The sequence below is a fragment of the Sus scrofa genome, chromosome 9 (assembly GCF_054392235.1).
Source record: "Sus scrofa isolate SSC_HxYL_T2T_F1_AM1 chromosome 9, Sscrofa_HxYL_maternal_Yorkshire_Landrace_v2.0, whole genome shotgun sequence".
In the NCBI taxonomy this organism is placed as follows: Eukaryota; Metazoa; Chordata; class Mammalia; order Artiodactyla; family Suidae; genus Sus; species Sus scrofa.
This window is the reverse complement of record NC_139391.1, coordinates 139,516,117-139,539,791: the sequence shown is the minus strand read 5'-3', so window position 1 is coordinate 139,539,791 and position 23,675 is coordinate 139,516,117. Positions and strand designations below refer to the sequence as shown.

Below are 23,675 nucleotides of genomic sequence, written 5' to 3'. Positions count from 1 at the left end.
GCAGATGAGGTGGTGAGCACTTGATTTGCAAGGGGAGTCCCAAGGCCTCCATTACTGATGACTCCCGAAGCTGGACGGCTGGCTCAGAGCTCTCTCCTGAGCTGCATATCCATCTATCCAATCGCTACTGGACGTCGCGGCTTCCCCGCGCAGGTCCCTCAGGCACCTCAAATTTCACCGTGTCTAAAAATGAACTCTTAATTTTTTCTCTTTCCACCCCCAGCTTGATTATCCTCCCGGCTCCTCTTTCAAGGTTAATGGAATCGCTGTGCACCCGGCCAGGAATCTCGCAAGCATCTGCAACTGTCCTCTTTCCCTCCCCGACCGCGTACAGTGAATGCAGGCCCCACCATGCCTTACTCCCGGCTGTCTCTGGAAGCTGCCCCCGCTCTGGGTACCAGAGTGGGCGACGAGCTGGGCTGCATCACCTGTGCCTCTGTCCCTCTGCGAGACCTGATTGGCTCCGTCTGCCAGGTGGCCTTCATGAACCTGATCTGGTTACCTGTTGCCGGCTCTAAAAGTGGCTCTGAGCACTGGCCGGGCAAAGTCCCAAGTTCCTGGCTGGGTCCTCCACATTCCTTACTTCTTCAATCGCATCTGCCATCTCATATCATGTCCTCACAGCTACCCAGGCCCCAGCAGCTTCCATGTACAAAATGTGCTCCCCCCCTTTTTTTTGCTTTTTAGGGCGGCACCCGTGGCATATGGAAGTTCCCAGGCTAGGGGTCCCATCAGAGCTACAGCTGCCGGCCTACACCACAGCCACAGTGAAGCAGGATCCAAGCCGCATTTCCGGCCTACACCACAGCTGAAGGCAACGCTGGATCCTTAACCCACCGAGTGAGGCCAGAGATCGAACCCCCATCCTCATGGATACTTGGGCACTCCACACAATGCACTTCAAAAATCTCTGTGCCTTTGCCTACGTCCTTTGCTCCCTGCCCAGCTTAAAAATCCGAGAGTCAAGGTGGAAGTCCAGATTCGGCGTGCAAAGGGCAGAGGAGGGAGTCTTGTAAGACACTCCCCTGACACCTGCGGGCTTCCAAGGTGATGCTGGGCATCAGGGCTTCGGTGTCTGCGTGGTGGTAAAAACCCAGGCATCCTGCTTTCCTTTCTCCCCAGGACCGAGGACTGGGGGGGGCCTGGAGGGAAAAGAATTTATTCTTCAGAAAGGGAGTGAATGGGATTTTTCAAGATCCTGGCTCACTCCATTCTGGGGTCTGCCCCCAAGGCTCTCTCTTCAAAGCAGTGTCCGAATGCAGACACCCCGTGTGGCACCCATAGAGCTCAGTTTCCTTGGAGCCAAGTCTGGTCTTTCCAAGCTGGGTCTATAAAGAGGCAAGTGGTGGAGTTCTAGGATGAGGATGCTGCTTGCAGAACTCCAGGGAAGGCCTTCCAGAGCTGCAAGAAGTGGTGGGGTGATGGTGGGGGAGGGCTAACCTCCCGAGGAGGTGGGGGGAAAGGGCAGAGTAGGAGGATGTCAACTCCCCCACTGACAAAGGGGGACCACGGTACCCCAGGTGGCCGCCAGATCCACGTGGCTCAGAGTCCACTCTCAGATGCCCTCTGGGCCGCCGATCACTCCAGGATTTGGAAGAGAGACCTTCTAATGCTCGGGCAGTGTCGGCAGCAGGAAGACGGGGGCGGGGGCGGGGGGGAGATAGATTTGAATTCGAGATCCCAGCTCTGACACTTAGGAGCTGTGTTGCCTTCAATCTCGGGGTCCTTATCAGAAAACAGACAGCAAGGCTTGCCTCCCAGGGGTGTTGTGGAGGTGAGGTAAGACCCATTTGGAAAGTCCCTGATGGCACAGTGGTTTCGAACAGGTCCTGACGATTGATGATTTCCTTCCTGGCATCTCCCCCCACCCCACCCCCCCTGCACCTGCGCCCTCCTAGATCACAAAAACACCGGAGGGTGGAGTTGGAGGGAGCTTAGAGATGGGGATGGGATCTTCCTGTGTGTCGGGAAGGAGGCCTCCTGGGTGGCGAATCCTACCCTATAGGAGGTGGCTGAGCCAGCGTGGAGGAGCTAGCTCCTGGGCTGACTGGAGGGAGCCTGCGCCGGGCCAGGGAGCGGCCCCGAGGGCCGGCGCATGGCCTGGGCTTGGGTGGGTTCCGGGCCCCGCACGGAAGTATGTTCTGAGCCGGACATCATCCTCGCCCAGACGAAACTTGGGAGGACGCTGCTCTGCCTCATTCTCCCTCCTGCCCTTCCTCCCCTTCTCCTCCTCCAGCTCTTAGCCATTCTGGGGGGCGCGGCAATTCATCATGAACTTCGCGAATTCCTTCAGGAAAGTAATTCTGAAGGAGATGCCCGGCAAGCGAGGGCTTTGACAGTCTGGGATGCGTGTGAGAGTGTCAGTGTGAGTGTGAGTGAGTGTGTGTGTGAGAGAGAGAGAGCGTGTAGCGGGGGTGTGGAGGGAGGGGGAGGGGAGCTGACAAACCTGTGAAATCAGCTGGGAAAATCCTTAGATGTTGACTAATCCCAGCCCCAAGTTTTTCAACGTGTATCATACGACAGAGCAGAAATCCATCTGAATTCTCCCCTGGGGACCTCAGAAGGGAGAGCCAGAAGCAGGGGATGAGGGAGAGAAGAGCCCAGAAGCAGTTCGCTGAGTGGGGGTGCGGGGGTCACCACGTTCCGTGCTGACTCCCCCATGTGGCCCCTCCCCGAGCTTGGGCTCTGCTCTCTCATGTGGTATGCATGGTCCTGGGGGACGCGCGGGGTCCCCTTAGGTTCTAAAGTCCATGCACACTGGTCAAGGTCAAGTGTGACAGTGACAAATGCCTACCCCTCCTGCAAGGCTCTGCTAAAAGACGCTCCTCAGTGAGGCTTTCTCTGCGCCCCAGGCAGACTCAGCAGCCCTTTCCCCTACACCCCACCGCCACTGGTGAACGCCCCCAAGGCGGCAGCGACTGCAACTGCATCTTTCCTCAGTGAGACAATGATGATCTTGGGACAGGGACCCCCTCCCTTTGGCTCAGTAACCTAATCCTTAGCACACTGCCCGGGACGGAGCCGCTGGCAGGAAATAGCTGCACTTCCCTGCTCCTGGGAAACGCTGGTGACCAGCCGATCCTAGTATAACCAGGTTCTTGAATGACCCCTGGAAGAACGGAGGCACCCGTGCTGCTCGGCAGCCACGTGGTGTTTCCCCATCAGAAGCATCAAGACGTTCTTTCTCCAGACACTCCTACGTCACCGTAAGCCAGTTTCTGCTGCGACTCCTCACTGAATGGAGGACTGAACATCTTTCCAACATCTCTCCAACATCTTTCAGATACTGAAGGTGGCAATTGCGTCGCCCCTGGTCCCCGCTTCTGCAATTCTGTCAGCCTTTTGTCAGAAGATCTTGTTTGCCAGGCCTTTTGATCATGTCGGATGCTTTTCTGTGGCCGCTCGGATAGCCAGGCATCCTCTGAGAGTGTAAGGACCACAGCAGACTCGTGGCTTAAGCCCAGGCCTGCGGTTGTGCAGCAGGGGGCTTGTGCCGATGGCTTTCTTTAGCGTGTCTCACAGGCCATCAGCCGGGCTGGCCTGGGTGAGCCCTCATCTCTCTCTTCTATGGGCGTCTTTAACTCCCGAGAGGTCCTTCCCCATTTTACGCATCTCTCACCTGCTATCGTCTCCTCCCTAAAGAAAGCTTTACTTGCATCTTAATGGGACCTCCTTGAGCTGTGTTATTATTTTGTTTTATTGCCTTAAGCAATTGGATTTTGTGCATGCGCATGCACAGTAGGTCTTAGTTCCCAGATCAGGGACTGAACCCAGGCGGCAGAGGTGAAAGCAGAGCCCTAACCGCTAGATCACCAGGGAACTCCCAAGAGTATTGGCTTTTTAACTGAGTGTAGCTATTAAACACTTGTCTCTTTGCAGGTCCAGAAGGAAAATGTGGGAAACACCTTCGGGCAGAGGGCTCAGTCCAGCAGCCCTAAATCCTGCCCTAGAAGCAGTCACGGACCAGGCCGGGACAAAAGTAGCTGGTCCTGATCCGGATGTGGCCCTCATCTGCTCCCCTGAGGCCTGGGTGCACAGGCCAGTAGGATGCGGGATAAGGTTGGCATGGGCTGAGCGCCGGGGACTAACCATGAGACCCCTGTCTCCTGCTGGGTCCTCTCAAAGCCACCCGGCACCCTGGATTTGGGGAGCCACTCCCCCAGCTCCTCAGACCACACCTGCTAGAAGCACAGCCCCACCGAGCCTGCCTCACGCCTGAGCACCCCAGCCAAATCTGTATTCCTGCCTGATTGTGTCGTGTTTGTTTTCCACCGGGGGTGCCGTGACCTGGAAAACAGCCGCCGTGATGCTGCACTCACCCTGATTCTCGCAGCCGCTAATTGAACAGTTTGGAGGGAACTGTGCCACGGAGCCGCCTAAGGGCGAGGCAGATGCAGCCATTAATTACAGCTGGGGAGCTCGAGGGGCTGCGGGGAGCAGGGCGGAGGTGCTGGAGGCCCAGGGGCTGGGCAGCCTGGGGAGCCGTTCCTGGACTTAGGCAAAAGCCTTGGAGGGACAGAGTCAGGGCCTCCCACGGGGGAGGCAGTTAAGGGGTCAGAGGAGAAGATCCTCGGGGTGGGAGCCCCCCAAAGCCTGGCTCCCATCCTGGAGCCCCTGTCATCCTCTGCTGATACCTCCTGCCTGATGGATGTGGTGGACAAAAGACAGCAGCAGGCATTGGCTCCAGGTTATTGAAGATTCTGATCATGATGGCAACATTTTTTTTTAAGAACTTATAGGAGCCAGGAACTGGGCCTAAGGCTTTGCGTACTTTAGCCCACGTCAGGCTCCCACCAAGCTCCGAGGGTGGTACTATGATTGTTCCCTTTTCACATCGGGTAATCGCCTCCCAGCGAGGCTAAGGAACTTGTTCCAGTTACGCAGAGCGGGGCAGAGCCCAGCCGGGTCTGTCCAGCCCGCGCCTTCAGCCTCCACGCCTCACTGCCTGAGTTACCATCCGCCTGCGTCAGGGGAGCCCCTAGCCATTAGCCATGAGAGCTCATGCCCCAGCCTTCCCATAGGTCCCCCTGCGGGGGTCCCGCAGCTAACTAAGGCCATTCTGCTTTTCCAAGACGCTCTGGACTTGGCTCTGCTGGACCACGATCTCTCTGAGCTTCTCAGCGTCCGTCCCCTCTCCTCTCTGGCCCCGCCCCACGATGGTCCACTCTCCCTGCCGCCTCACTCCTGTATCACCTCTCCCTGTGTGTTCCAGTCTCCCCGGATGTGCTGGGAGTAGGGACCACTGGCTCGCGTCCCGTCTCCGCAGCAGGCTTGATGGAGGGCTGGGTGCCCACACCGTCCCTCCCCCAGCCCCGCGGACCGAGCGTTCTGCTCATCTAAGCCAGAGAAAGATGAAGGGTGCCCTGTGGGTCTGACACGTGGGTTCTAGAGTCAGGTGGCTGAGGCCTGACTTACTAGCTGTGTGACTTTAAGAAGGTATGGCCCCCCACGGTGCCTCGGTCTCCTCATCTGTCAAATGGGCTAAGGATACCAGCGTGCACCTCATACGAGCTGTGGAGGGGTCTGCACGAGATAACTGTACGCAGGCGCTAAGTCAGCAGCGCTAGGTGCCGGAAGCATTCAGTGAACAGTAGCTGTTATTTTTCTCATTACTGTTTCATGATTAAGACATCTGGGCAAAAGCCGGGCTAGCTGAGGTCCAGGGAAAGGGGGCTTCGTTTTCACAAGCATCCTAGGCGGCTGGGTCCTCTGGTATGGTTCTTGGTGGGGCGCAGGACAGGGGCGGAGAGGGGAGTGTGGAGATGGCCCAGTGGCGTTGCCTGTCTCTCTGACTGGCCTGTGCCACTCTTGCCAGTCTCCAGCAGGGCTGTCAGGGCCCTGGACGGTGTTCTTAGGGGGAGATGAGAGAGACTAAGGTCAGAGCCTCCTGGAGCAGCCGAGGAGGGGGAGGGGGCCCCGGAGGCGTGGCCGCAGGAAGAGCACCCCTAAATGACAGTCACGCTCTGTGAGAAAAGCTCCTGTGTCTGAGCCTGGGGTCAGGACACTTCTGCCCCGAGCAGCCGGGTAACCAGGACAGGCCAGTGCGGACAGTTGTGGGTGTGCAGACAGCTAATCCTCTCCTGACTAATCCACTGACTCCTTCCCTGCAGCGAAAGGTTTTCCTGACTTTAGAGGGCAGTGGTGCCAACTTTAGGCCTGCAAATTTTGATCCCAACCTGGCTCCCAAAGACACCTGGATGCCGGGTGAAGATGGCAAATTATCACATTCTTTCCAACTTTCTGTGTGTGTGTCTGTGCGCGTGCGCGTGCGCACGTGGGTGTGCAGGTGTGTGCACGTGGGTGTGCACAGGCGTCACGGTAGGCTAGAGCCCAGCTGACGAGCTCGGCAGGAATCTATGGCATCGGGACACCAGCTCTCCCAGCCAGCAGGGATCCTTGCTGGCTCTGTCTTCGCTGAGAGTTCGTTTACAACCTAATTGTTATCTCAGCAGAGTAACTCCATTATTCACCCTGACACCATCCCCCGTTAGCTGTTTGCTGCAGTGATGTTATATTAATGAGGCCTGCAAATAAATGAACGGGAGATCACAGGGCCGACTTGTTTCTCAGGAAAGCTGGCTGACTTATTTATTTATTTGTTGAGAACTCTGCAGCGAGTCGCCCTGGCTCTGGGCAGGTGGCTCCTGGCCTTTCCTGCTGAGATTCAGTGCAGCCTTAGAGATAAATACTTGTTAAGTATCCAGCTCCCCAGTTTCACAAATGCATTTGATCTGAGAGAACCCAGGGGGAAAAAAGAATCTACTTTAAAATATTTGGTGTCGGAGTTTCTGTTGTGGCGCAGCGGAAATAAATCTCACTAGTATCCATGAGGATGCAGGTTCGATTCCTGGCCTCGCTCAGTGGGTTAAGGGTCCGGCGTTGCTGTGAGCTGTGGTGTAGGTTGCAGGCATGGCTTAGATCTGGCATGGCTGTGGCTGTGGTGTAGGCCAGCAGCTATAGCTCCTATTTGACCCCTAGCCTGGGAACCTCCATATGCTGCAGGTGTGATGCTAAAAAGACAAAATAATAATAATAAAATAAAGTAGAATAGAATATTTGGGTGGAGTTCCTGTTGTGGCTCAGCAGATTAAGAAACCCGACATAGAGTCTGTGAGGATGCTGGTTCCATCCCTGGCCTTGCTCAGTGGGTTAAGGATCCAGCGTTGCTGCAAGCTTCGGTGTAGGTTGCCACAGATGCAGCTCTGATCTGCTGCTGCTGTGGCTGTGGTGTAGGCTTCAGATGCAGCTCTGATTCATCCCCTAGCCTGGGAATGTCATGTGCCACAGGTGCAACCCAAAAAAGAAAAGAAAAGGGAAAAATACTTGAGCAAGTAAAGAGCAGGAGGAAGCGAGAGGGACAGATCTTCTCAAATCACTGCTGTATCAACAGTCATTGAGGCTTAGTGTTGGAGGCCATGCTGGCGGTTTTCTACTCCTGGTTTTCTTTCCCAGTTACATGTACTCTGATGACGTTAAGACAATTCCCTAACCTTGGACTAGTGAGGTGTGGGGAAGTTAATGAGGTTGACAAATGGCAGTAAAAGCTACGAGGTGGTAACGGAACGATAACTGTAAAACCAGAATACCTAGGGCCTGGCATCCGCGTGGCCTTACCGGGCAGCATGGCCTGTGACTTTGGAAACACACAGGAGCATTCCTTGGTACCCAAATAGTGTAGGTTCCTGGTCACGCCTCGAGAACCCCAACACTGGGCCTTCGTTCCTCGCATGCCCAAAGCCTCTTGTCCTTAACTTCACCCTGCTCTCCGTTCTCACCTGCAGGCATGAACCACCTGGGCCCCACCCTCTGGGCTCTCCCACCAGGCTGAGATGCTTGCAAAGGCAGTATCACCAGAGTAACTTTCACTGTAACCATCAACCCATTGGTAGACACACGCAGAAACCAATCAAGTGGAGTCTGGTAGCTCTAAGAAACACACCTAATTAAAGTTACCCCTGCCCTGGAGAAGCAAAAAGGGAGCACCTTAAGCTTAAAAGCACCCCTAAATGCTTTTCTATTTTTTCTCCCCCCCCCATAAGCATATGTGTGGACCTGATTCTGTTTAGGAAGACAGGGAGAGGTTATTTCAAGACTTAAAAGAGTAGCCGATGTTCCCAGTTTGTCTGGCATCGCCTCAGACCTCCCAAGAGGACTCAGATCCTGGGCATGGAGGTTTTGGGGGGTGGGGTGAGGTGCGAAAGCATAGCCAGGGACTCCTTCTCCATCCCTCTGATCTAGAGAAGCGGCCTCAAGTGGTGGGGCAAGTCTGCATTCTGGAGTCAGAAGGTCCTAGTTTCCAATTTGTTTTGCCACTAACCAGATGCGCGACATTGGGCAAATTATTTACTCCCCCGAGCACTGTTTCCCCAGCTCTTAAATGAAGATAATTACAGCCATCTTGCAGAATTGTAAGGAGGAGTAGGTATGCAGAATACATGAGTTCTGGCACATCGTAGCATCTCGTTTAAAGAAAAGCTATTATTGTTGCGGCTCCCAGAACTAAGAGGGAGTTATCTGTTCCTTCCCTTAGCCTGAGGTTGGTGTCCTCATTAGGTGTGCAAACTTGGGTTCCTGTGGTCCCTTTTGCAAATAGGAGACAGCTGCAAGGGGTATAGGTCAGAAGTCCCAGTCTGAGGGCCTTTGGAAGAAGCAGAGCAGCCTGCAAAGTAGGTAGTTTCCAGCCTCTTCCGGGTGGCCAATGTTCAGGGATAGGCTGGCTGCATCCCCTTCCTTCCTACCCAAGACTAATTTATCCGTGTGACAACTTCCAACCCGAGCCCTGTGCATGGCATGGAGTGGTCGCGTGTTACATGAGTATTTACTGGATGAATCAGTTGCTTAGAGCTACGGCATCTCCTCCTTTTGCTCAGAATGTTGTTAGGGGTCTGGGTTTTTATCTCTCACAAAAATTCGTATGTTGAATCCCTAACTACCATTACCTCAGAATAAGACCTTTTTGGAAGATAGGGTTCCCCCCCCCCGTTTTTGGCCACATCTGTGATATATGGAAGTTTCTGGGCCAGAGAATGAATCCAAGATGTGGCTGCGACCTGTGCCACAGCTGTGGCAACACTGGATCCTTAACTCACTGCAGCCACAGTGGGAACTCCAGAGATAGGGTCTCAAGTTAAAATGGAGTCATTAGTGCCTTAGTATGGGCCCCAACTGAATGTGTATGTCTGAGAGTCTCATTTTTTAAAAATTCTGAGCTCTGGTTGTTGCTCAGTGGTAAGAAACCCAACTAGGATCCATGAGGACACAGGTTCCATCCCCAGGCTCACTCAGTGGGTTAAGGATCCAGCATTGCTGTGAGCTGTGGTATAGGTCACAGATGAGGCTCAGGTCCTGTATTGCTGTGGCTGTGGTGTAGGCTGGCAGTTGCAGCTCTGATTCAACCCCTACCCTAGCCTGGGAACTTCCATATGCCATAAGTGTGGCCCTAAAAAAAAAAAAGGCAAAAAAAAAAAAAATTGGAGGAAGCTCCCCTGCGTGCAGTGGGTTAAGGGGCTGTTGTTGCTGTAGCTGTGGTGCAGGTTTGAACCCCAGCCTGGGAACTCCCATGTGCCATGGGTGTGCCAAAACAAACAAACAAAAAACTAGAGACACACACACACACACACACACACACAGGGTGAGCACTAAGTGGACATGAAGGCTGAGGAAGGCATCTTCCTACAAGCCAAGGCTGCAGATGGCCACGAACCACCGGGAACCAAGAGAAAAAGGCGGCATGGAACAGTTTCCTCACGGCCTGAGAAGAAGCCCACCTGCTGACACCTGGGTGTCAGACTTCTGGCTTCCAAACCGTGAGAAAGTAAATTTCTATTGTTTAAACCACCGCCCGGTATGCGGAGCTTTATGACGGCAGCGCTAGCGACCAATAGTCTCTTTGAGTGGACACCTCTGCCACGGGGGCTCCGAAGCCCCTCAGCCCTTCCTACATTTCTCTTCCCAAGGACGCCTTCCATCTCTTTCCCTCTCTGCTGGACGCTGCCCACTCACAGCTTCTTGGGGTTTCCTTCCTTGCGGGGGTGTGGCTCTCGCATCGTCCCCAGCAGGTCCTGAAGCACGTGCCGGGAAGAACAGAAATGTGGCCACAGCCCGGCATCTCATAGGCTCTCCAAACCTCTGCACGTCTCCTGTTTGCAGGGTTGAACAGGTGACACGTGCACAGACGCCCGAGATGACAGCTGGAATGGGAGCAGCCTGGGAGGCCTCCCATGGGGGACAGCGTCATTATCAAGCCAAGGGCTGGCTGAGGAGGAGCAGACGGTGAGTCCTGAGGGGGTCCTAACCCGAAGCTGATGCCAACTGGGAAATTCAATCGGCTGTAAGACTTGTCCTACATGGAGCTGCTGCCATAAGAGATGAGTCTCTAGGGGAGGGCTTGGTTGCCATGGAGACAGGTGGGTAAGGAGGGGTTAAGGGAGAACACAGCTGTTCATCCCGCTGGGCTTGAGCTCACGCCTCTTCCTAAAGTAGAACTCCTTCGAGGGCATCTCACTGATTTTCCTGCCCGCAGGCAGGACAGCCCCATTTCAGTGCCCACTTATTTCCAGCATTGGACATTCTGTCTCTCCCGGCAGCCATCAGGGGTCATCAGAGAAGCCCTCCTTCTTCTCCCTGGGAAGGATCTTTGCTGTCAATGACTTCTGTTTATACCTGGGCATGCCCTGGGGAGGGAGGTTGGCACACATTTTGAAAAAAACATAGGGCTAGAGACAAGAGGCACGTATGTGTAAAAACTTACAGAATCCCAATGATTAAGAAAAGATCTATGCCAACATGGAGCTGAAGTAAGCCAAGAGCTGAGGTAAGGAGAATGCGCTGAAGTTGCTTTTAACAATTTACAGATTTTCAGTAACAAATGCCCTAGAAATGGGCTCGTGCCCTTCCCAGCGCATCCTACAGAGAGATGGCTGAGGTTGATTCTGCCCAGAACTAAGGGTGTTAACTTTATTACTTGGTTAAGGTACCTTAACCGCTGAACCACTGTCTGCTAGGTTTCTTCGCTACAAAGGGTTTATGAAAGTACCCTGTATTATTTTTCTGGTTGGAATTAATATATATATAGTATAATATAGCTTAAGGCTATATAAATACTCTGCTTCTCATCACACATTCATTCAGTAGTTCTAACAATCCTCAGCCATCCTTGCCTGAAATAATTATGACCATGAATTGTGCCAAATGGTGATTTTCTATTTGCCTGAGTCTTTCTACATTTAGGAGTTAGAATGCTAGTATTAAGAGGAGCGTCCTCTCTTGCATTAATTGTTTATTTGTTTATATCAGAATCTAGATTCTTATTTTATTCTCTTATAGTCCATTAGTATAATTATTTCTTGTCTTGCTTACATTGCCCCAGATGTGGCCGTTGGAGCCAAATCAAGTTAACTCCTGGGCCCTACGCACTTTTCAGAGTCCCTTAATTTAATCATGAGGGAACATCAGCCAAATCCAAATCTTGGGATGTCCTGCAAAATAACGGCCCTGTGCTCTTCATCCATGTCAAGGTCATGGACGAAAAAGAGGGAGCATTAGACTATGGGAGAGACGTGATGATGAAACGGCACATGTGCTCCTGGATCGGATCCTGGCCCAGAAATAGGATATCGGCAGGACAACTGGCAAGTGTGAATTAGACACGTGTATGGGATGGCACTTGTTCTAGCAACATTAATTTCCTGATTTTGATAATTGTACTGTGGTTATGTAAGATGTTAATTTTGGAGAATCTGGGTGAAGGGTATATGAAACTTCTTTGTACTATTTTTGTACCTTTTTATAAGTCTGAAATTATTTCAAAAGTGAAAGTTAAAAAAATAAAAAATGGCTTTTGCAAGGAGTGGAGGATAGGCTGGGGGTGGGAGGTGCAGCATGAAAGTGAATAAAACCTTCCAGCCCAGGATCCTCCCGCCCACGTGTCCTGTCCTGTGGCACCGCTTCTACAGGAAAAGCACCAATGGGAGACCCCACTGCTCGGAGCCTCTAGCTCCTGCTGCTCTGTACACTGGGAAAATCAATTACAGCCTAATTACCTCAGGGGGTTAATTAGCATTGTGTAGCCTGGGTGTCCTTTGTGAACGAGCAACCTGTCAGTCCTCGGTCAGGGAGCAGGGGTGGCGGAAGCAGAGATTTCCCAGGGAGAAGTTTGCCTTTGGGTTGGGCTGGGCTGGGCCCCCCCCTCCAGGCAGGGAGAAGCCCGGGCTGGGGCAGCAGCCAGGGTTGGTGGAGGTGAGAGAGGGGCCTATGGAAGCAAATCTCTGCCTGATTAAAGCTCCCCTGACCACAGGTACAGAGACAGGGAGACAGACAAATGCAGCATCAAGAAGAATTACAGAACAGAGCAGGTGCTCAGGCCAGCCGTTACTAGAAATCACTAGAATCGAGGAGAAGGCACGGAGCCCCGGGCTGCTCGGGGGGCTGGCCGTCTTAGGCAGAGGCTGGCGCAGCAAACACCTTCCTGGTGAGATGAGACGCGGGAGAGGGTCAGGAGCAGCATCGCCAGCCACCAGCGAGACAAAAAGGACTGAAGAAGCCCAGTCTTTGAGGGGCAGTGTCTACACCCTTCTAACATCTTCCGAGCAGGGTGAATGAAGAGCGGCGGGCGGGAGATGCTCTCCTGCAGCCATGCGCGGTCGCTGGGAGAGCCGGCATGCGGATGGATGGCGTCTCTCTGGTCCCTCGCCACTAGGAAGCTTGGATGCAAAGGGAGGGAGGCCCTGCCTCTTGTTTGATTTTACATGGGCAGATCATAGAGACTTTAAAAACGGCTTTGTCATTAAATCTATTAAATCTATCCAAGCTGACACATGGGCCCTGCCCCTTGACCGCGGGGCGTGAACGTGGGTAACTTTCTGGTTTCTTCATCTGTAAAATGGGCGTGAGCAGGTTTCCTTCTCATGGGTTCATGAGGATCAAATGAAACCCTAGACGGATATTTGCTCCCTCTCCAAATGACCCGTCTGGAGGCTAACAACACGCATGCGGTCTGGGGGCTTTTCTTTTTAGACGTTTCCCCCACACTCTGTGACATCTTGAGAACCAGAGTGGGCTTGCTTTGGCCAGGAGGCGAGGATGGACGATGGGTCTGCTCAGGGAAGAGGCAGAAAAGGAACACCCCGCCTGCTTCCCTGCAGACCGCCGTGGCCCCTGCCCTGGATGACATTCCTAGTGGCCTTAAGGAATCGCGCCATTAGTTTCGAAGCACAAGCGACAGTCGGTCGGTGAACAGGGAGCGGTGACGAGCGATCAGCCCTTAAGCAGCACAAGTTAAATACGAGGATTTCTCTCCCCGCCATTTGAACCCCAGGCAGCTGCAGAGTCATTGGCATCATCTATTCATCGCCCTTTGCAATTTACGATTCAGGAAACATCATCTTTTTTTCCAGGATAATTAATTACCTGTTTCTTTCCATTAAAATGCATGAACAAATTGGGACAGAGAGTAAACTGGGGGAACGACACGGCACAGTGGCTAATGCGGCGCCTGCCTGCACCTTCTCCTTCCATTTTCAACTCTGCAACTCCGAGCTAATTGCAGCTCCTGAAAGCACATTTCTGCTGAGAAAAGCTAAACCTGTTTTCTGAAAGGCTCACCCACCACTCGGCCAATTTTTCATCCCCATCTGGCTCAGCCGGCCTGGCAGGGAGGCTGGGCTGGCTCTGCCTGCCCCGTGTGCACAGGCACACAGCGTGCACACACGCCCGTGCACAGGCATGAGGACACTTGTCCCATACACTTGTCCCATACACGTGGGCACAGGCCGTGGAGAAACCCATGAGACGCTCTGCACACCTCCACACTGAATTCACTCCACGCCAGGAATTCTTGCACAAAGGCCCAACTCCCACTGCCCCCGCCCCCCGGGGGGAGGGGTCACCTTCTGGCCATCCTGTCCTGCTCTGGGAACTTGGGGGACTCACCTCAGTGATCTGGGGATTGGAGCACTTCACGTTGTGGCTGGACCAGTCAAGCCAGGGGCTGGAGGCGCTGCTACAGTGCTGCTGGAGGGTGCACCTGCGCTCGTCGCTGCACCAGCCACACTCAAACTTGCGGTCAGCCTTCAGGCAGAGGCCGCAGCTCTCCCGCTGGGCCGCGCACTTGTAGAGATGAACTGCAGAGAGAGCGGCGCAGTCACGGATGGGGCGGGGAGGCCCTCTCTCCCTTTACCCTCTTCCCGCGGGCGCGATAGGGACCCCCCAACCCGCGGATCACACCGAGGCTCATTGCTATCCTCGCACGGATAATTGATGGGGAATGAAACGGAGCCTCTCAGCAGTCGTTTCGAGGCATTACGGAAAAGATTATTATTGAAGAGTTCTGGCGCTAGATGAAATGGCATCGGGGCTTTCGTCGTGGCCTCACCACTTCCTAGCCACGTGACCAGGAATTGGACGTCTTGGCGACATCAGGACCTGACCTGACAACATGGGCAAGATCGCCGTTTTCTGCGAAGTTGGAACGAGATGGTGCATGTTCCGTGCTCAGCACGGCGCCTATAACACACCTAACGTTCTCCGGATGCCTATTAGCTTTTCTTTGAACCCAGACTACATTCTTAAGCTGCTGCCTCGCTTCCTCTCGCTGACGGTTCTCACCGAAAGAAGCAAGACCTGAGGTTCCCCCCTTTCGGGCAAAATGAAGCTCAAAGAGAGATGTAACGGCTCCTGGCATTTACCAAGGTCAGCGCCCCATGCTGGGATTCTGCACTTGCAACGCGCTCTGCTGCTGGGATGCAGGTTCCCCAGAGGAGAGAGGGACTGGGGGTGGGGGTGGGGCCTGGGAGGAGCACCCTCGGGGGCTTCAGGAAAGGCCAGGTGCCTGGCACAGTGGAGGCAGAACTGATAAGGGAGGGGGGTTGACACCGTCGTGTTCACAGCCCTGGGGATGGAAAGGATGTCCCCAGACACGACCAACTGGGCCCTGAACAGGTGGCTTTTGGAGTCTGCAGATGCTTTGGCTTTGACTGTCTCTTACCGACTTAGAAGCCTGAGCGAGGCCAAACTGCCCCACATGGGCAGAACTGTGTTGTGTGAGCCCGAGGCTTGGTTGTTGCCTGCTGGGTTTGAAGTCACAGTGCCCAGTGGAATTCTCCAGAGGCAGAATACTTAGAAAGTCATTTTTCAATGCTTCTGGTCAAGCAGACATAAGGCAGACATAACTCTCAGGCTTGGGCAGCGTGCATGCCCAAGGGCAGGACTATCTAAATTCTCCCAGGAGTCCTCATCCGATTCCTCTGCCCAGCATCCCTCAGTCCCAGCTGCAGGGACTACACAGAGGTCCCCTCACACCCATGACTGCTTACGGCAGAGGGCAGGACATGGGGATCTGAAAGCGGACAAGTCCACGCTGTGCGTTTATGAATATGCACAGACGGTCCACATGGAATTTCCATTCGATCTTCGAGACAACCCTGAAAGGCTGACATTCTTTCTCCCACTTCCCAGGCAAAGAGCCTGGGATGTAGAGAAGCAGTACTTAGTCTGCGTTCAAAGAGTCAGGACTCAAACCCCCGTCTGCTGGATTCTGGAATCCGAGTCCTTAAGCGCCGGGGCACACGGTGTGATGCGTGACTCCAGGAACAGCTGGGTCTGGGTGGGAGGTGAGTGCTGAGATGCTGCAGACCGTGCCCTCAGGGAGCTGCTTAAAAACTGCTGGGCGTCACAAGGAAGGGTTCTGATGCAACAGCTTGGATGTGGCCCTTTTTTCTCTAAGCTCCAGGTGCAAAAGCAACCTCTGGGAACTGAGCCCAGATCCTCAGCAGGGGAAATGTCTATTTCTCAGCACTGAAAAAATTTGGCCTGGCTAGGAGTGAGCAATCGAAAAAAAGCCCCCAGCCTAAAGCAGCATCAATTTTCAAGGCAGCCTCGGGGACAGGACAGCTGAATCTAGAAGAGATGCTGAAGCCCTTGCAGGTCCTACCATGGCCTTGGTCCCTCTCTGTGCCCACGGGGTGACCCGCAGGCTGAAGGAGAGGCTTGGGACAACGCCAGCTACTTGAGATGTGGTGCAAAGTGGCTCATGGTGGAAGAATGGGGTTCTGAGGGAGGAGGTTTGATATCTCCCAGTGGCCTGAGCCCCAGGGAGGAGGGATCGTGATGGGTGAGCATGCTTTCTCCCAAACCGGACAGCCTTGGTTCAAATCCTGGCTATGACTATTCACCGCTTGGTCCATTTCTTCCTTTTCTCGGCTTCAGTGAGATACAATTGTCAAAAAAATGTACACTATTTAAACTTACACTGTGATGAACTGATGCACATGCAAAGAGTGAAAAGCTTCCTCCCATCTAGTTAATTACCACATCTCTTACCCTCGCCACACACACACACTTAGAACTTTTAAGCTTGCCCCTCCTAGCAAATGCCAGTTATATAATACAGTGCCATCAACTGAAATCACCACGCTATCCATCAGACTCCCAGACTTTCTTCATCTTATAGCTGGAATTTGTACCCTTTTGCCAACCTCTCTTTATTCCCTCCTCCCAGTTCCTCTGGGTCTGTGAGTTAGAAAGGGGTTCTGGGGGAGGAGGTTTCGTATCTCCCAGTGGCCTGAGCCCCCGGGAGGAGGGTCTTTTCTCCTCTGGGTCTGTGAGTTAGACTTTTTTTGGTGGGGGGGGTGTCTTTTTAGGGCTGCACCTGCAGCATATGGAGGTTCCCAGGCTGGGGAATCTAACTGGAGCTGCAGCTGCCGGCCTACCCCACAGCCACAGCAATGCCAGATCAGAGCTGTATCTGTGAACTACGCCACATTGTGTGGCAAAGTGGGGTCCTTAGCCCACTAAATGAGGCCAGGGATCGAACCCGCATCCTCACAAACACTAGCTGGGGCCTTAACCTGCTGAGCCGCAACGGAAACTCCTGGCTTTTTTTTTTTAAGAGTGCGCATGTAAGTTACACTGTGCTGTCCTCGTCGTAAAAACACGGCAGGCTCTGTGAGTTTGTGTCCTCCTTGGTGCGGGGCCGTGCTGATCTCTGCATCCTTCCAGGTTTAGTGTATGTTGCCAAGGCGAACGCTCTTGGTCCACCTCTGACTTCCTTTGGGTCTCCGTTTCCTTGGCTATAACATGGGAATAAGACCAGTACATCCTGCGGCATTGCTGTGATGATGAGGAAAAGGACATCAGATCGCTTAGGGAGAGCCGTGCCAGAGTGAGCGCTCATCTCACGGGGCCGCTGCTGTCATTCTGGGGAGCCCGGAGGAGGCTCAAGAGAGGGCACCCGGGAGGACCTCCACCTGGGTTTGCAGGACGTGGATGCATGAGGTGGCCTCACAGGGGTCAGCCCAGCTCCTGCCTGAGCTTCCTGGCAGCAGCAGTGCCCTCGGGTCGGCACACTGGTCCCTCTCGCCTGCCCCTGGACCAGGAGAGCAGCCTTGTAGACCTTCGTGGTGCAGTGGCGGAGGCCAAGGAAAGGGGCACTAGAACCTGACTAAAAAGAATATCTCCATTTCCAGGGGAACTGGCAGGACACTCCTGCCTGCTGCTGTCCTGGTCCAGCGGCAAAGACACTTCAAAGTCTCCGGGAGCCAAAGAAGAACGCAACGAGCCGGCAGCCGCCCTGCGGATGCTCTGGTTGTAATAAAACAGGGTTCCCAACAGGACTCCTTTGATGGCGCCAAGTGTTGCTTTAGGATCCTCTGAAGAGCTCCGCTGACAGAGGGAGTGCATTATTCATGGCACAGGGGCCGGCTGGCTCTGATCCCTCCAGCCCCAGTCTTTCCTGGGGTCGCGGAAAGATCAAAACTCCACCCGGAAGTAGCTGCTTACCTTTCAGGTCCTGAGGGTTGTCGATGATGAAATTGCCATTCCACACCACCGCGAAGTCCACGGCCAGGTTGCTGATGTCCATCCCGTCATACTGGTACTGTGGGGAGAGGGGCAGAGGCACGCGCGCCCGTGAGGCTTTCCATCACGGCGGTGGGGCGGCTGCTGGCATCTCAGGGGACCAGGAAAGAAACCAGGGACTCTGGTTCCCTCTGGGCTGAGAGAGGAGCAGAGGGAGAAATGCGGACCCCGTGCACCGTTCGAAGTATCGCTCGGGTGCCTTCCCCCTGATTCCCAATCGCTAATGCCAACAGGATCCAGCTCAAGCCCCTTAGTGGGCATTTAACGCCTTCTATAATTCAAGCTAAGTGCAACCGTCTAACCTGCACTTGCACTGCTCTCCTCCAGAAATCGTGGACGCGCCTGTCTCTGAGCACACCCGCCCAGCCCCTCCACGTGTCTATCCCGTTCATGTCTCCCAGTGGATGCCCCCTCCTGCCAGCCTCCCTCCGTCAGCCCAGCTTTTACTCTTTGAGTCTAGCTCAGACTCACCAGCCCCAGGTGTCTTCTCTGCCACCCCCCCAGACCCCCCCCCCAACCTCTTGGTCCCTTGGCGTTTCTGTCTTTAACTCAGCCCTCCCCAGGAGCTACTCTGCAGCTTTTCACCTGCAAGCCTAGACTCTCCAGAAAGTCCACGGACCGCTCTGTAAACTCCGCGGAGCCCTGAGCACAGCGCGGGGCCAACAAACAGCAGTGCCTCGGTTGGTGGCCGGTACCACATGTGAGCTTTACTGTGGTTGACAGTCCCCACTAGGGAAAGTGTCCAGAGCTTTCTGGCCGTGGAGCTGGTCCCCCCCTCCCATTTCAGGTGCCCAGCGGTGACCAGGAGTGGGCTCTCTTCCACGCTGATCCCACGCGAGCTCTCAGAGGCGTCAGAAGCCACCCACCTGGTGGCCCAGGCCATGTGCTGCTGTCAGAGACCCCTGGGGGTCCCCTCCCTGGGGCCTGCCCGGCCTGGCGCTTGGCTCTCAGGGCCCGTGGCTGTCAGCCTGCCTGCCCCGGCCCTTCCTGCCGCTGTCCTTTCTTCGTTGAGCTCCGTTGCTTTCTCATCCCACCCCCGTGCTTGGCAGCCTTCCACCGATTACAAATTCTATCAAGCGCCGTGACCTGGGCATCTGACAGCTCCCTGATAAGAGGCCCAGATTCTCTTTATCTCTCCCAGGCGAATTACCTTCCCTCAGCACCTCTGTCACATCCTCCCTCCCCCCAGCTCCCCCTGACCCCCCGCCCCCAGCCACAGACAGGGAGCTGTGGCTGGCAGAGGCAAAGATCTTCTCCGGGCCAGTAGTATAATTAAACACCTGCGCTTCCTGTCTGGCCTTGGCCATGGCTTTAACCCTTGTTGCTCTTGAAGTTCAAGGTCTCCTCCCCCTTGCTTCCCCCTGCCCCTCCTGCCACTGTTCTTCCCCGCTCTCTTCTGCAGGCTTCCTCCCCAGGGGCACCCGCCCTCCAGCCAACACACCACCCTGAATGGGGACCGGGTTTGCCATCAAGTTGGCCGGTGTTGGCTGAAGTGTCGCCAAAGGCCAAGAGGTACGCTTTCCACTCAGAAAGGGGGGCGCCCAGCTCTCAGCCCCCCACCCCCTCCACCCCCCTCAGCCCCCCGAGTGTCGGCATGCTCCTCTGTCCTGGGGACGTGTCCTGTGGACCCAGAAGGTTCTGGACGTGGGGGCAGGTCAGGCCCGGGCACGTCTCCTTACCGAGCTGTTCTGGCACTGGACGCTGGAGCTGTTGAAACGCAGGGCAGGGACCCGGTGGACGGCCCCCTGGATGTTGAGGACGCACTCGTAGCCTCGCTGGCCCGACTGAGGCTGCGGCAAGTTTCGAGCCTTGAGGGTGATGGGCTTCACTTCCCCCACTGGTATCAGGACCTCGTCCGTGGGTATCAGCTGGGGACAGTCCTGGGGAACAAGCAGAGAGCCTCTGTCTGTGCTGGCTCACACCCTCCTACCCCCCGAGCCTGGGCAGGGCACAGGCCCTCCTGCACCCCGCCTATCAGGCTGCACCTCTTTCCCGGGATGTGGCGTCCACAGGGAAAATGAAATCTCTCAGCTCCCGGGTTTGATATTGTCCTCCCCGTCCCACAAGGGGTCCTGTGGCTGGTGCACGGGTGACAATTTAGGAATTAATCTTCAAGCCCCGGTGTGGCAGGCTGTGACAGGGGATGAAACAGGCTCTACGCACCCATGTCCCCCGCCTGGGGGGTTCATCCGCCCCCCCAACTCCACAGGTCCTGGCTGCTCCGGGGCAGCCTGTTATCGTCCGCTCCGGCTTCCCAGCGCGGCTGAGTGGGGCCTTTCCGGGAGGTGGATCCAGCCCCCCAGCAACGCTGTAAACACTTGCTCTGGCTTTTATCTCATTTCACTACCGGGCCCTGCGTGAAGACCGTGTTGCTTTAGAAAACAAAACAGAGAAAAGAAAAGCCTGGCAGGAGGGGCTGTGGGAAGGACGGCGATGGAGAGGCAGGGAGAGAGGAGACCAGACTGCAGTTCTAGATGCTGCATCTCCCCCAGAGGTCAGATGACCAGCGCCCCCTGCTCCACCCCCGGCCCACTTGCTCCTTCTCCTGGGAAGACACAGCCCCGGGGCCTCTGGCAGTGAGGACGGGAGGCGCAGCACAGCCTCCTCCAGGAGCCAACGTTCCCTGTCCCCAGGGATGGCCCGGGGAAGGGCTTGAAGGAGGTGCCTCTTTCCTTGTCCCCTCCCCCTGCTGGCATCGTGGTTCTCACTGGAATCAAGTGTCTGGGGAGGTGTGGGCGCTGATACCGTGCTAACCTGCAGAGGGCACTACGGGCACTGAGCACGGAGGTGGGGGACAGGAGGCTGCACTTGCCCGAGGTGTGCCACCACCATGCCGACACATGGTCCCTCTCCTAATGCAGAGGTGATCCCGGTAAGAAAGAAGCCTTTGGTGCCACAGGAATGGTGAACAATGGACGGCCTCGGCCGCTGGGCTTCTGGCTCAGTGTGGGCTCAGGCTGCGGGCCTCAGAGCCAGCCCTTCAGGAGCTGAGCCCAGGCTCCCTCTTCCCTGTGACTCCTGTGCATGGTGGTCCAGCCCTACCACGGAGAAGTGGAGATCAGTCCCGAGCGGCCTCTCCCTCACTCGTCAAGCTTCCTTTGGAGATGCTTCTCCCGCCACCAGAAATACTCGCCCCTCAGGCCCAGTCTTTGCCCTCGCCCCTGGCTCAGCCTCTTTTTAGCTGATGACATCTTAGTTAGCCTTTGACCTCAGCTCTGCAGCTCCTTCTTTGTGCGGCTGTGCCTGGCTCCTTCCCTGCACTGGCTCTCAGAACTGGTTCCTGGTGCTGCCCCGCGGTGGCCTTGGGCCCCCAGGACAGCAGGTGCTTGGTGACTTGTCTTCCTGACTGGTGGGGGCCTCGAGAATCAGGCTGTGCCTTATTCTCCTCCTCATCGCCAGCTTTATCCCCGTTCCCAGCATGCAGTGGACACATGGTCATTGCTTGTGGGAGGGCAAATGGAAATTAAGAAAATAAGAGGTAAAATGATCTCTCGAATGTTCCTTTTGGCTCCAGCTTTCTTAGAGATGAGGGTAAAAGCCCTGCCTTCTGGATTTCAGGAGTTTGATTCCCAAAGCCAGGGTTGGACAAGGTCACAGGACTACCAAATTGGCATGTCCATACCTATTAAGGAATCCTGAGGCTTTAGGAAGAGCTGGTCCAGGGGAAACTTCCCATAGAAACCTATCGAGGCGGGCCTGGCGGAATTTCGGGGGCCACAGTGCCATCCCTTGGTGGCTGCATGTGACAGCATCAAGCAGGCAAAGGTTCCACAAGAGACAGGACCACAGGCGATCCCCGAACAGATGGGTCCCTGTTTGGAAGCCAGTCATTCAAGCTGCCAACTCATAAACTTGCTCTTTACTGTGCCTTTACTTTCACTCCCTGTGGGCACACTCGACGGAGTCTTTCGTATATTTACAGCCAAGAAAAAAATGAACACGACGTTAGGGAAACCCAGACAGCCTATCGAAAAGAAGATACTACTTCTGGTTAGTGGCTAAAAAATCCCTATTGAGTCTAATAAACTAGAATTTTAATTTAGACTAGAAAGCAGGCTGATGCATAATGAGGGGTGTGTGTGCGTGTGTGTGCCTGTAAGAGAGTGAAGGAGAGAGAAGAGTAGACTTTCAGGCTCAGAATGAGTTGCTCTAGTGTAAATGATGACCATTTGTTTTTTCATCTCTAAGGAGCCCGGAGAACAAATTCAGCTTTCATCAGCAGACTCTTCAAGATACGCTTTTGGGAGTGTGAGGTCTTGGATGAGTACAAGATCGCAGAATCCCTTTATCTGGGACAAAAACATATATGAACGTGTGTGTATACAGACACACACACAAATACACACCCACACACTGCCATACCCTCATCTTTTGGACTGGACTCTCTGGTCCATCCTGGAAGCTGCGGAATTCGGAAGTAGACTCCATGATGCTTTTATGTGCTTTTAAAAGAGATTCTAAAATTTCAGAAAAAATTCCCACGATCTGCTGCGTCAGACCTTTTGGGACGAAAGGGAAGGATGGTGATGAGGGGGCTTTCCAGATGCCAGAACAAACGGGTTCTAGGCTCTGCTTGGTTTCTGGCTGCTTCTCTCCGGTCAGACCAGGTAGTCCCTTCTTTCCACTCCCGAGGGCAGAGGAAGGACGTGGTTGGTGCCCAGGTACCTGCTCTCTATCTAGGAAACAGGGGAATATCGGACCCTTTAGGCTGTGGGATGGTCTGGTCACTATCTGATGAGAGAGCAGTGAGTCTTGGGTGCCAGTGGCGGTGGTGAAGGCTGAAGGCAGGTGCAGGAGACCCAGCAGCCTGAACGCGGCCAAGCTGTTGGAACTTCAGAACCTCTGGGGCTTGAGGAAAGCCATGGGTTTCGTTAGATACAAAAGGCCACTTCTAACCTGTTTGCTTCTGTGTGTATGGACACACGAGCGGGCACGTGCATGCACGCACGCACACGCACACACACACACTGTCCTAAGAATAAGAGGGCAGATAACCATGCTGTGCTTTTTTGGCAGAATGTTAAGACCGCTGTGAACACATTTAAAATACCTATGGCAGAGCTCCTGCTGTGGCGTGAATGGGGTCAAGAGGCGTCTTGGGAGTGCTGGCGCCCTTGTTCAATCCCTGGCTGGGCACAGTGGGTTAAGAAGGATCCAGCACTGCCACAGCTATGGCTTGGGTTGTGACTGCAGCTCAGATCTGATCCCTGGCTGAGGGATCGCCACAGGCCAAGGGACAGCCAAAATAAGAAAACAAAACAAAACAAAACAAACAAAACTGGGGAGTTCCCGTCATGGCGCAGGGGAAACGAATCCAACTAGGAACGCTGAGGTTCTGGATTCGACCCCTGGCCTTGCTCGGCGGGTTAAGGATCCGGCGTTGCCGTGAGCTCTGGTGCAGGTGGCAGACATGGTTTGGATCCTGTGTGGCTGTGGTTGTGGTGTAGGCCAGCAGCTGCAGCTCTGATTCGACCCCTAGCCTGGGAACCTCCATATGCTGCCGGCGGGCCCTAAAAAAAAAAAAAAAAAAAAAAAAAAAAGGAGGACAAAAAGACAAAAAAACAAAACCAAAAACAGATCCCCAGCAGTCTCCTGAATGACCCCTGTAGGTCCTCTTCCTCCTCCCTGTCTCCAGGTCAAGGGACAGCGGCTCCCCTCCTTAGCAGCAACCGGGCTAAGGTCCTGTTTGGGCGCGTCCCAGGGGAGAGGTGGGGTGGGGAGGAGGAGACTCGGCCACAGGAAGCTGGCGGGGGGGGGCCTGGGCACAGCAGCCCTTCGTGTGGCCTTCAGGCCGCGTGGCCCCCTCCGCACAGCTGTGCTTC

The 23,675-nt window shown here is 54.7% G+C and overlaps 1 protein-coding gene across 2 annotated transcripts in view; it reads right to left on the bottom strand.

The window, feature by feature from the left end:
- Nucleotides 1-23,675, bottom strand: part of PLXNA2 (plexin A2) — a 212,273-nt gene that overhangs the window by 37,749 nt on the left and 150,849 nt on the right. For both annotated transcript variants that reach the window (XR_014816621.1, XM_021063894.2), the window contains exons 10-12: nucleotides 19,533-19,733; nucleotides 17,776-17,872; nucleotides 13,930-14,120 (exon numbers count right to left, since the gene is read on the bottom strand). Coding sequence is in view for 1 of the 2 variants with exons in the window: in XM_021063894.2 (XP_020919553.2) it covers nucleotides 13,930-14,120; nucleotides 17,776-17,872; nucleotides 19,533-19,733 (489 nt within the window). In the remaining variant the exon portion in view is untranslated. The remainder of the gene's footprint in view (nucleotides 1-13,929; nucleotides 14,121-17,775; nucleotides 17,873-19,532; nucleotides 19,734-23,675) is intronic.